We start from the raw sequence: 13,234 nt of genomic DNA, 5'->3' as shown, positions 1-13,234 counted from the left end.
CTAATCTTTTTTTGGGGCTCCAAAATCACTGCAGATGGTGATTGCAGCCATGAAATTAAAAGATGCTTACTCCTTGGAAAGAAAGTTATGACCAACCTAGATAGCATATTGAAAAGCAGAGACATTACTTTGCCAACAAAGGTTCATCTAGTCAAGGCTATGTTTTTTCCTGTGGTCATGTATGGATGTGAGAGTTGGACTTTGAAGAAGGCTGAGCGCCGAAGAATTGATGCTTTTGAACTGTGGTGTTGGAGAAGACTCTTGAGAGTCCCTTGGACTGCAAGGAGATCCAACCAGTCCATTCTGAAGGAGATCAGCCCTGGGATTTCTTTGGAAGGAATGATGCTAAAGCTGAAACTCCAGTACTTTGGCCACCTCATGTGAAGAGTTGACTCATTGGAAAAGACTCTGATGCTGGGAGGGATTGGGGGCAGGAGGAGAAGGGGACGACAGAGGATGAGATGGCTGGATGGCATCACTGACTCGATGGACGTGAGTCTGAGTGAACTCTGGGAGTTGGTGATGAACAGGGAGGCCTGGCGTGCTGATTCATGGGGTCGCGAAGAGTCAGACACGACTGAGCGACTGAACTGAACTGAAATCTTATTTAGGGAGAAGGCAATGGCACCCCACTCCAGTACTGTTGCCTGGAAAATCCCATGGATGGTAGGCTGCAGTCCATGGGGTCACTAAGAGTCAGACATGACTGAGCGACTTAACTTTCACTTTCAACTTTCATGCATTGGAGAAGGAAATGGCAACCCACTCCAGTGTTCTTGCCTGGAGAATCCCATGGACGGAGAAGCCTGGTAGGCTGTGGTCTCTGGGATCACACAGAGTCAGACACGACTGAAGCGACTTAGCAGCAGCAATCTTATTTTAGGTATTAGGGAAATTTAACTGGAAACAAATTATACAAACTCTCTGACTTCTAGGAGCCAACACTGTATTAGGAAGAGACAGAAAAAACAACTATGAACAACTGAATAAGTAAGTTAATTGCAGGTCCAATAAACACTAATGTGAATACAGAGTGACTGAAGAGAGGAAGATACTTTAGCTAAGTAAGATTGTCTGAAATTACATTTAGTAAATCTATTCTTAACCTTCAAAAGGAGGCATATGTGGAGATAAGTGGAAGAGTATTTCTGCCAGAGGAAAAGCAGGTCTAAAGGCCTAAAAATGGAAAAGACCTTGATATGAGTGTTCAATTAACTGAACATAGTAAGAGCCCTCAACCTTCAATATGTATAATCTAGTGCATGTCAAATGCATGACCAATGTTATTTTAGTATAAAATGCTAACAACAATTTTCTATTTAAATTGATGAGTAAATTTTATCAATAGTATAGAAACTGTAAGCCCTCTTTTATTTACTATTTTAAATATGAGGTGATTATTTCTACATTGCTTTTAACTGAAGAGGATCAGTTATTAAGTTCATGTTCAACTGCAATATTTAGTCTCACCATAGTTTCTCTAATAAAGATATCTTACTAGATAACTCAGTAGATATCTCACTAAATATCTACTTTTGACAATTTAAATTATACAACTGGATATATGAATTTTTGGATTAAATATCTATGCAGCCTTGAGAAAGAAATGATTATACAAACAAAATTCCTCAAAAGGGGCTACAATAATAGGTGGCCATTTTAAGGAGACCACAGGCAAGAATACTGCAGTGGGTTGCCATTCCCTCCTTCAGGGGATCTTCCCAACCCAGGGATTCAACCCAGGTCTCCTGCATTGCAGGTGGATTCTTTATCATCTGAGCCACCAGAGAAGCCCTTGTACTGTTTTAGCCTCATATGAAGTGTTTAGTTTCAAATTTAATTTGCTGTTTTTAACAATGTCATAAATAATACTTTAAAACTTTTAGGGGAATACTGAGTATACAAAGATTCAGATTTTCTAATTAGATTCATTAAAACTAGAAATCTTGTCTCCTCTCAAAGTTTATACTGATGTAAAGAACTGAAGCACCCAACAGGATAAGAGAAGTGAAGGATCTGGAGAATAATGAAAGTACTTTCTTGCATTACTTAAATGTTCTTTGACCCAGAATAGATGAGTTCTCTAGATGAAGCATGTGAGTTATTGTACCAAAGTTGGCAAATATTTATGCTACCAAAAAAATCTGTTTTATATGCCAGAAAATTGCACAGCTCTAATAGGGAAGAATAAATCTGACTCCATATTAGATGTTTCTTTAACTTTTGTGTTCTGCTGTTTTTTGCTACAAGTTAGTCACTAGCCCAAAGGAACATTGACTATAGTTTAAAGAATACACAGTGGTCCGTCTCCAGGGACCCTCCTTTCCATGCCTGAACAATACCTTTGTTAAGCTCACAAGAAATGTTTTGATCCAGCCTAACTAAATAGCCTTTTGATGAAAGTGGAGGAGAGTGAAAAAGTTGGCTTAAAGCTCAATATTCAGAAAGCTAAGATCATGGCATCCAGTCCCATCACTTCATGGCAAATAGATGAGGAAAAAGCGGGAACAGTGGCTGACTTTATTATTTGGGGCCCCAAAATCACTGCAGATGGTGATTGCAGCCATGAAATTAAAAACGCTTACTCCTTGGAAGGAAAGTTATGACCAACCTAGACAGCATATTCAAAAGCAGAGACATTACTTTGCCAACAAAGATCCATCTAGTCAAGGCTATGGTTTTTCCAGTGGTCATGTATGGATGTGAGTGCTGGACTATAAAGAAAGCTGAGCACAGAAAAATTAATGCTTTTGAACTATGGTGTTGGAAAAGACTCTTGAGAGTCCCTTGGACTGCAAGGAGATCCAACCAGCCCATCCTAAAGGAGATCAGTCCTGGGTGTTCATTGGAACGACTGATGTTGAAGCTGAAACTCCAATACTTTGGTCACCTGATATGAAGAGCTGACTCACTGGAAAAGACCCTGATGCTGGGAAAGATTGAGGGCAGGAGGAGAAGGGGATGACAGAGGATGAGATGGTTGGATGGCACCACCAACTTAATGGATATAGGTTTAGGTAGACTCCGAGAGTTGATGATGGACAGGGAGGCCTGGTGTGCTGTGGTTCATGGGATCACAAACAGTTGGACAAAACTGAGTGAACTTAACTGAACTGCAGAATAGAAGAAATGAACACAAACCATATACAGTCTTTCCAAAACCAGGAAATACGTGCAAAAAATTTGGCCTTTTTAGTTTACCTCCTCCTCACTTCTCCCCTGTTTTTTCCATAAAAAGAATAAAAAAACAAACAAAAAAAACTAGTACCCAGATCCCAGCAAGATGGTTCTTAGGGACACTAATTCACCATCTTCTTGGTCTTAAGGCTTTCTGAATAAAGTCACTATTTCTTGCCCCAACAACTTGTCCCTTAATTTATTGGCCTGTCATGTGGTGAGCAGTATGAACTTGGACTCCTTAATGTAGCTTCTGTGACTGTGGAGCCATGCACTATAAATACAATAGTTTCAGGGATTACCTATAATACATAACCCTTAACTCAGATTCCTGGAAAATTTCAATGGTCTTTTTACCCATTCTTACCTCTCATGTCAAGAGGGGATTAGACCTTGAAGACTTAAATACAAGATATGACGCCACTGTAGCATTGTTTTCTTAGGCCAGTCACCAAGACGACAGACATAAAAGCAAAAATAAATGGGACCTAGCCAGACTTAACATGGAGAAGGTGATGGCAACCCACTCCAGTACTCTTGCTTGGAAAATCCCATGGACGGAGGAGCCTGGTGGGCTGCAGTCCATGGGGTCACTAAGAGTCAGACACGATTGAGCGACTTCACTCTCACTTTTCACTTTCCTGCATTGGAGAAGGAAATGGCAAACCAATCCAGTGTTCTTGCCTGGAGAATCCCAGGGATGGGGGAGCCTCGTGGGCTGCCGTCTATGGGGTCACACAGAGTCAGACATGACTGAAGTGACTTAGTAGCAGCCAGACTTAACAACTTTTGCAGGGCAAAAAATGTCATGAAATGAAGTGAAGTGAAAGTCGCTTAGTCCAACTCTTTGTGTCCAAATCTTTGTGGACCCCATGGACTATACAGTCGATGGAATTCTCCCAGCCAGAATACTGGAGTGGGTAGCCTTTCCCTTCTTCAGGGGATCCTTTCAACCCAGGAATCAAACTCAGTTCTCCCGCATTACAGGTGGATTCTTTACCAGCTGAGCCACAAGGGAAGCCCAAAGAACATTATAAACAAACTGAAAAGAAAAAAGCTATGAGCTGGAGAAAATATTTGCAAGTGATGTGACTGAAAGGGCTTTTAATTTCAAAAATAAACAAATAGGTCATACAATTTAATAACAGGAAAGGAAAAACCTAATCCAAAAAAAAAACACAGAAGACCTAAATTGACATTTTTCAAAAACATATAGATGGTCAACAGGCACATGATAAGATGGTCAGCATCACTAATTATTCAGTTCAGTTCAGTTCAGTCGTTCAGTCGTGTCCAACTCTTTGCAACCCCATGAATCGCAGCACGCCAGGCCTCCCTGTCTATCACCAACTCCCGGAGTTCACTCAGACTCACGTCCATCGAATCAGTGATGCCATCCAGCCATCTCATCCTCTGTCGTCCCCTTCTCCTCCTGCCCCCAATCCCTCCCAGCATCAGAGTCTTTTCCAATGAGTCAACTCTTCACTAATTATTAGACAAATGCAAATAAAAACTACAATCAGGTATCACCTAATGTGGTCAGATGGCCACCATCAAAGAGTCTATAAATAATAAACGGTAGAGAATATGAGGAGAAAAGGAAACCCTCCTACACTGCTGGTGGGAATGCAGATTGGTGCTGCTACTTTGGAAAATCCTATCAAAGGTCCTTAAAAACCTAAAAATAGAATTGCTGTATAATCCACTCATCCCACTTCTAGGCATATATCTGAAAAAAATGAAAGCCCCAATTTGAAATGGGATACATGTACCCCAGTGCTCACAGCAATACTATTTACAATAGCCAAGACATGGAAGCAAAATTAAGTGTCAATCAAAAGATGTGGTATATATAGTACATTATTTAATACACGCACACACACACGATAGAATACTGCTGCTGCTGCTGCTAAGTCGCTTCAGTCGTGTCCGATTCTGTGTGACCCCATAGATGGCAGCCCACCAGGCTCCCCCAACCCTGGGATTCTTCAGGCAAGAACTACTCAGTCATAAAAAGAATGAAATAATGCTATTTGAAGCAACATGGATAGCCCTAGAAGTTATCATACTAAATGAAGTAAGTCAGACAAAGACAAATAATATATGATATCACTTATATGTTGATTCTAAAACACAGTACAAATGAACTTATTTACAAAAAAGAAACAGACTCACAACAGAAAACAAACTTCCGGTTACCAAGGGGAAGAGGACAGTAGGAGTAAATTGGCAGTATCGGTTTAACAGATGCCCTCTATCATGCATAAAACAAAAGACTAGATATAGTGTATAGCAGAAAGAACTATATTTAATATCTTGTAATAAACTCTAGTGAAAAAGAATTTTCAAATGAATAAGAATATATATATATATTTATATGTATCACCAAGTCACTTTGCTATACATGTGAAATTAATATCATACTGTAAATCAACTGAACTTCAATAAAAAATAAGAGAGGAGAGTGGACAAATGAGTATCTCATCATTCTTCACAGAGGAAATCTGAATTTCTGGCCAACCATTCTAACTCCATTCTCTTGCATACACCAAAAGAGCTTAGGACAAAAGTCATCACAAAACATGACAAGAGAGAATATAGTAATTCCACATACCTGAACCAGGATTCAAATTCTAGAAAGCTTGGCAATGATGCTAACAAGGCTGTCTTGAAAGGTACAACATGGCTAACAAAATTGAAGGCACAGTGATTGCTATACGTTTGTTGAGGAAAATCCCTATCATCAAAAAATTAACCATTTTAATGCCAAAGAATATTCAAACTACTGCACAACTGCACTCATTTCACACACTAGCAAAGTAATACTAAAAATTCTCCAAGCCAGGCTTCAAAAGTACGTGAACCATGAACTTCCAGATGTTCAAGCTGGATTTAGAAAAAACAAAGGAACCAGAGATCAAATTGCCAACATCTGTTGGCTCATCACAAAAGCAAGAGAATTCCAGAAAAAACATCTATTTCTGCTTTACTGACTATATCAAAGCCTTTGACTGTGTGGGTCACGACAAACTGTGGAAAATTCTTCAAGAAATGGGAATACTATACCACATTACCTGCCACCTGAAAAATCTGTAAGCAGGTAATGAAGCAACAGTTAGAACCAAACATGGAACAACAGACTGGTTCCAAATTGGGAAAGGAGTATGTTAAGGCTGTATATTGTTACCCTGCTTATATAACTTACATGTAGAGTACATTATATGAAATGTGGGGCCAGATGAAGCACAAGCTGGAATCAAGATTTCCAGGAGAAATATCAATAACCTCAGATATGCAGTGACACCACCCTTATGGCAGAAAGTGAAGAAGAACTAAAGAGTCTTTTGATGAAAGTGAAAGAGGAGCATGAAATAGCTGGCTTAAAACTCAACATTAAAAAAACTAAGATCATGGCATCTGGTCCCATCATTTCATGGCAAAAAATGGGGAAGCTATGGAAACAGTGACAGACCTCATTTTTTGGGGCTCCAAAATCACTGCAGATGGTGACTACAGCCACAAAATTAAAAGATGTTTGGTCCTTGGAGGAAAAGCTATAACAAACCTAGATAGCATATTAAAAACCAGAGACATTTCTTTGCCAGCAAAGGTTTGTCTAGTCAAAACTATGGTTTTTTCCAGTTGTCATGTATGGATGTGAGAGTTGGACCATAAAGAAAGCTGAGTGCTGAAGAACTGATGCTTTTGAACTGGTGTTGGAGAAGACTCTTGAGAGTCCCTTGGACTGCAAGGAGATTCAACCAGTCCATCCTAAAGTAAATCAGTCCTGAATATTCTTTGGAAGGACTGATGTTGAAGCTGAAACTCCAATAATTAGGCCACCTGATGCGAAGAACTGACTCATTAGAAAAGATCCTCTGATGCTGGGAAAGATTGAAGGCAGGAGGAGAAGGGGACGACAGAGGATGAGATGGTTGGATGGTAACACTGACTTATGGACATGAGTTTGAGTAGACTCCCGGTGTTGGTGATGGACAGGGAGGCCTGGCGTGCTGCAGTCCATGGGTTTGCAGAGTTGGACACGACTGAGTGACTGAACTGAATGTTTTAAGGATTGTGTAAATACCAATGCTCTGCTGAAGTTTATTTTATACACTCTCAATTATTAAAATAAAACATCTCAATTGTTATAAATAATAAAATATCGATATGGATTATGACTAATGAAACAAACACCACTATCTAGAAGTCTTTTTCACAAAGAGAACAGAAGAAGGTTGCTTTCTGGTTTGTTTTTGCTAGGCATCTATCACATGCAAGAATATGGTATTATTTGTAACTTTTTAAAACTCATAGTCTGCTTTAAAATGCACATTTAAGTCCGAATGTTGTGATTTTCTGAGATTCCTAGGTAAATGTATTTGGGGACCATAACACACATAGCTCCTTCCTCTCCTTGCCTTATGTGATTGGCTTTGTAATTCCATTTGTTTTTCTCTCATCTTCTAGACCTATTTTTCTCTTCCCTCACTTCTTTTCCTCCTTCCTATCTATTGAAAAAAGAGTGTCTGCTTCTGAAAATGTCCATATCTATTTATAACACTGATTAGAGTGTACTAAAATTTGAATAAGCAAGAGATATTACATATACCACCTATGCCACTCTACCTCAATTTCCTCATACTGAAATGGGAAGGAAGAGTTGAATATTCCTGAAATTCTCTGTAGCTTAAATACCCTGAAAGTTTAGTAGTTTTCTTTCCCTTATTAAGTGCTAATGTTTTAATATTGGGACTGCAATTGAAAGTGATGGTATTTGATAAAATTTTTTCAGCAAATGGATACATAGAAATATTTTCAATGGCAAGCCATTTAAAGGAAAATATATGAATTTATAAATAATGGGATATGTTGAACCAATATGGGGGAAAAATCTAACTTGATAATTTATCTGTAAATTAATGTCCAGTAATTGTATGCTCTTATTCTGACTTTCAGATTCCTCTAGATTTCATTTCTGGCTGTGTTGGGTCTTTGTCACTGAGTGCAGGCTTTCTCTAGTTGCGGTGAGTGGGGGTTACTATCGTGTGGCAGGGCATGGGCTCTAGGGCACAGGCTCAGGAGTTGTGGCACATGGGCTTAGTTGCCCCATGGCATGTGGCATCTTCCTGGCCCGGGGACTGAACCCGTGTTCCCTGCATTGGCAGGTGGATCCTTATCCACTGTACCACCAACAAAGTCCCAAATTAATCCAGACTTAATGGAATATTTTTATAAAACATATTTTTGGTTAAGAAGTGGGACATATTTTATCAACATTATTTCACTATACAAATAACTTATTTTTATTGAACTTCATAATACACTGATTATCTGAGTTAGCATTGTCTTAATTGCTTCAGAGACAATTTCTCATTTAATTATTATAATGACTCAGTAAGATACAGACTTTTTCATACACTGAACTTTTAAATTCATCCTAAAGTTTACCTCATTTCGTAGCTCTAAAGGAATGACATCTTGGTAACTCTGGTTTATGAATGATGCATTGAAAATTCATCTTACTCTCATAAAAACAACCCAGGTATATGCACTCTGAATAATGAAAGTAAATGCCTTCTGCAGTTAAAGAGAAAAATATGTCCCAACATAATTATGAAACATAATAATCTAGCAGCTATAGAATAGCCCATACCCAAAGACACAAACCCTGGCTGAAAAAATTATGACTATCTTTATCTATATACACACACTATGCAATTGATCCAATGAATAAATATTTCAACTTGTTTTTGTGCACAGGTAAAAATAGAAGTTCAAACTATGGAAATTAAAACCCTGTTTTCCTCCAGAGTAAATTATTCTTCTATGTAACACTACATTTCATGAATTTTTTTCCTTTGCAATGCTGGCATTGATTCATACTTCTGTTAGGCATATGTATAATGTAATGTAGTTTAAAAAACATTAGTGTCAGAGTGGTTGCTTCTGTGCCTGGAGCAATATGACAATCACATGGCCAAATAAGCTAAACAAATGAAAATGTAAAATCCTGAATATGAGCATAAGTGATTTTAGAAGAGATTTTAATGTATCATAGTGAAGTACACAAGATTGCAATATAGTAAGTTTTTAACACATAAAGAATGATTATATTAATTAAAATAAAGCCCTTCCTATGCATTCTATATAATACATGCCATTACAATTGGGAAAAAAGCCTCTTCAAGGTCACAACTAGCCTGTAATACATTTTTGTTAAGTTTGTTGAAGTATTTACCATTGTTCTGATTTTCCAAGCAAGGAAAAACTTCATTAGAGAAAGGCAATTAATTTTAAAAAGCTTTGAATGCAACTAATGAGGCTACAGGATTCATTACCAGTGAAGGTCACAGAGCTACATAGAGTCCTGAATTTATCTTTATCTCCAGTTGTATGACTGATTGACAGAGTTGAGCATTAGGAATTCTATCACACAGCAACCAAAGTCTATCACATAGCAACCATAAGCTACCACCCAGCAATAGGACCACAGCAAGGCAATCTAATCAGAACAACATCAAAGTGGATTCTATGGACCATGTACATGATGAAAAGTGAAAGTTTCTCAGTTGTGTCGGACTCTTTGCTACCTCCTGGGTTATACAGTCCATGGAATTCTCCAGGCCAGAATACTGGAGAGGATAGCCAGTTCCCTTTTCTGGGGGATCTTCCCAATCCAGAGATCCAATCCAGGTCTTTTGCATTAAGGCGGATTCTTTACCAGCTGACCACCAGGGAAGCCCAAGAATACTGGAGTGGGTAGCCTATCCCTTCTCCAAAAGATCTTCCTGACCCAGGAATCGAACCTGGGTCTCCTGCATTGCAGGGGGATTTTTTACCAGCTAAGCTACCAGGGAATCCCCATGTATATCATATTAAGTTCCAATTTCTTTCTCAAATGATTTAACTCTAATTTTGTAAAAATGTTTACTTAAATATTGAAAGTGCCCAATTCTTCTTAATGAGAAACCCACATCTTCTATCTTAGTTAACAGTTTTATGCTCTTTTAAAAATCCTCTGGGAATAAAATATTTTACTTAGTATTGAAAGTGCCCTATGCTTCTTAACATAAGAAGTGGTGGTGGTGGTTTAGTCGCTAAGTAGTATCTGACTCTTTGCAACCCTCTGGACTGTAGCCCACCAGGCTCCTCTGTCCATGGGATTCTCCAGGCAAGAATACTGGAGTGGGTTGCCATTTCCTTCTCCAGGGGATCTTCCCGACCTAGGAATCGAACCCAGGTCTCCTGCCTTGCAGGCAGGTTCTTTACCAATGGAGCTACAATACATGTCTTCTATCTCAGTTAACACTTTTTACTCTTTTAAAAATCCACTGGGAATAAAATATTTTACTTAATGAATCAACAAAGTACCAAAAGCAACTTATGATTATGGTATTGACAGAAAGTGCCATATAGAAATCAATGAAAAGTACCATGTAAACTATCTTTCGGGGGCTGTGCTGGTATTGAAAAGTATTTGCTAAACATATTTTGATAGTCATTTATTTGTTCCTTGTTATTAATGTCTATGTTCATTTACTTATCCTCCCATTCATTTTTGAACAGTTATAACAGTAAACATTATATAAGATTGTAGGAATAAGAAAATAAATATAAAATGGGCCCTCCCTAAAGAAGTATAGACTTCACTGAAGAGAGTAAGGTTCACATTCCAAGTAAAATAAGTGTCATTAGCGCTGCTATCAAAAAAGACTTCCAGAGAACAATGAACACTTGATCAATGTAACTCACCTTCATAAGAATGTATTTTTTTAAAAATCTACTATTCTAGAGGCATCAGCAGCTTTTAAAGCTCCCCAGGTGATTCCAAGCATGGCCAGGAGAGGGATCAGGCTGGTTGACATTTGTGGACAAGCTGAGCTGTGGCATGAGCCTCCCTCAGAGAAAGCAGGGATAAATTGTCACCATCTTGGCAGATCCCCGGAAAAGCAATGAAAAGGAGCCACCTGCACTAGGATGTCTTGGGCAGTGTGGGGACAAAACCTGACTCCCTTACCTTCATGCTGGTCCTGGCCTCCCTGCTTGTGTTTTCTTAGGAGTAGATGCTTTCTTTCAGGGTTTGATTTCACTGCCACTTGCTCCCAAAATCCCCTACTTGGGAGGAGAGTGGGGAGCTGAGACACACGTACTCAGAGGGCTTTTCAGTCACCCTGAGTTCATTCATTCAACAAATACACACGGCAGCTCTTGGAGGGCACAGGGAGTTGTGTCTGTTTTGTATTTCCTGCATAGAGTGAAATAAAGTGTTGCCAATATCGACAGCTTCCTGAGGGCATCTGCTGTCTCTACTCCAGACGTAAGCAGCAAACGGAACTTGATGACTGTCATTTCTATATGGACCCTTATGTTTATATGATCTCGCTGTGTCTGGCTCTGTAAACTTTGGTGATGTACCTCCTTGTGACCCTGCCATCTGGCTGTGGCTGCCCTTCACCTCAACCATAAGTTTGTGAGGCTCCCATTGTTGACATCTGGGTCCTGCCTCATGCATCTTCCCTGCTGTTTGGACTGAACAGTATTAGGGCAGCACAAGGAACTGATCCGCCTCTCTTCTAAACCCAGTCCGTGAGTGTCTCACTGGATCCTGAGAGTAACCCTGCAAGCCTGGCCCTGAAGGGTGGAGTCAAAGGTATCAGGAAACAGAGAGTTCTTAGCCAGCAGTATTATGCTTACCTGTATCAGGTGTCTTAGGGAACAAATTTAGTATATTAAGATCACCAGTATCTGTTGTTTTCCAGAATGGAAATTGCCCTATTCCAGGAGAGCGAATCCCAGACGTGGCTGCATGGTCCATGGGCTTCTCTGTGAAAGAAGACCTTTCTTGGCCGGGCCTTACAGTAGGTAACCTGTGCCACCATCTTCAGGCTACTGTTATGGTGATGGTGAAAGGAGTGGACAAGCTTGCTCTACCCCCAGGCAGTGTCATTTCATACCCTTTGGAGAATGCAGTTCCTTTTAGTCTTGACAGCATGGCAAATTCCATTCACTCTTTATTTTTGAAGAAACTCCAGTGGTTTTTGCTGTTGGCTCCCAGTGAGGAAAGAGTGTACATGATGGGGAAAGCAAACTCGGTTTTCAAAGATCTCTCAGTAATGCTCAGACAGCTCCACAATCAACTGTTTCAAGAAACCTCTGCTCTCACTTCATTTCCCCTCAATTCTCTGAGTATGAACAATGAAGTTGATCTCCTTTTTCTTTCTGAACTGCAAGTGCTGCATAATATTTCAAGTTTGTTGTCCCGACATAAGCATCTAGCCAAGGATCATTCTCCTGATTTATACTCACTGGAGTTGCCAGGTCTGGAAGAAATTGGTAAAAATTATGGGGAAGACTGAACAATTTAGAGATGCCTCTAAGATCCTTGCTGATGCTCTGCAAAAGTATGCAGATGTCATGTACAATCTCTATGGTGGGAACACAGTGGTAGAGTTGGTGACTGTCAGATCATTTGACATATCCCTTATGAGGAAGACAAAGACTATCCTTGAGACAAAACAAGTAAAGGACCCCTTAACTCCCTATAATCTTGCCTATAAATATAATTTTGAATATCCAGTGGTTTTCAGCCTCGTACTTTGGATAATGATCGGCTTGGCCTTGACTCTGATTGTCACCTGTTACAATATGTGGAACATGGATCCTGAAAATGATAGCATCATTTATAGGATGACAAACCTATTTGTCATTTGAATGGATTGAACTTTCCTTATGCCAAACTTAGAAAAAAAGAAGGTTTAGAATTGACTGTTTCATTAAAATAAATCTTTTAGTGTAGTTTAAACTAGATTGCTGCTGCTAAGTTGCTTCAGTCATGTCCGACTCTGTGCGACCCCATAGACGGCAGCCCACCAGGTTCCGCCGTCCCTGGGATTCTCCAGGCAAGAACACTGGAGTGGGTTGCCATTTCCTTCTCCAATGCATGAAAGTGAAACATGAAAGTAAAGTCGCTCAGTTGTGTCCGACTCTAGCGACCCCATGGGCTACCAGGCTCCTCCGTCCATGGGATTTTGCAGGCAAGAGTAGTGGATTGGAG

General features: G+C 39.6%; 1 protein-coding gene across 1 annotated transcript; it reads left to right on the top strand.

Annotated features, from left to right (window-relative positions):
* Window positions 1-5,859: 5,859 nt before the first annotated feature.
* Window positions 5,860-12,891, top strand: LOC782217 (renin receptor-like). The gene is given in 3 exon segments (XM_059885316.1): window positions 5,860-5,896; window positions 11,863-12,532; window positions 12,534-12,891. Coding segments are annotated over 3 exon segments (1,065 nt in total).
* Window positions 12,892-13,234: the final 343 nt, after the last annotated feature.

Source organism: Bos taurus, chromosome 3, assembly GCF_002263795.3.
Source record: "Bos taurus isolate L1 Dominette 01449 registration number 42190680 breed Hereford chromosome 3, ARS-UCD2.0, whole genome shotgun sequence".
Lineage (NCBI taxonomy): Eukaryota > Metazoa > Chordata > Mammalia > Artiodactyla > Bovidae > Bos > Bos taurus.
The sequence above is the reverse complement of the archived record's forward strand: the minus strand, read 5'-3'. Positions and strand labels throughout refer to the sequence as shown.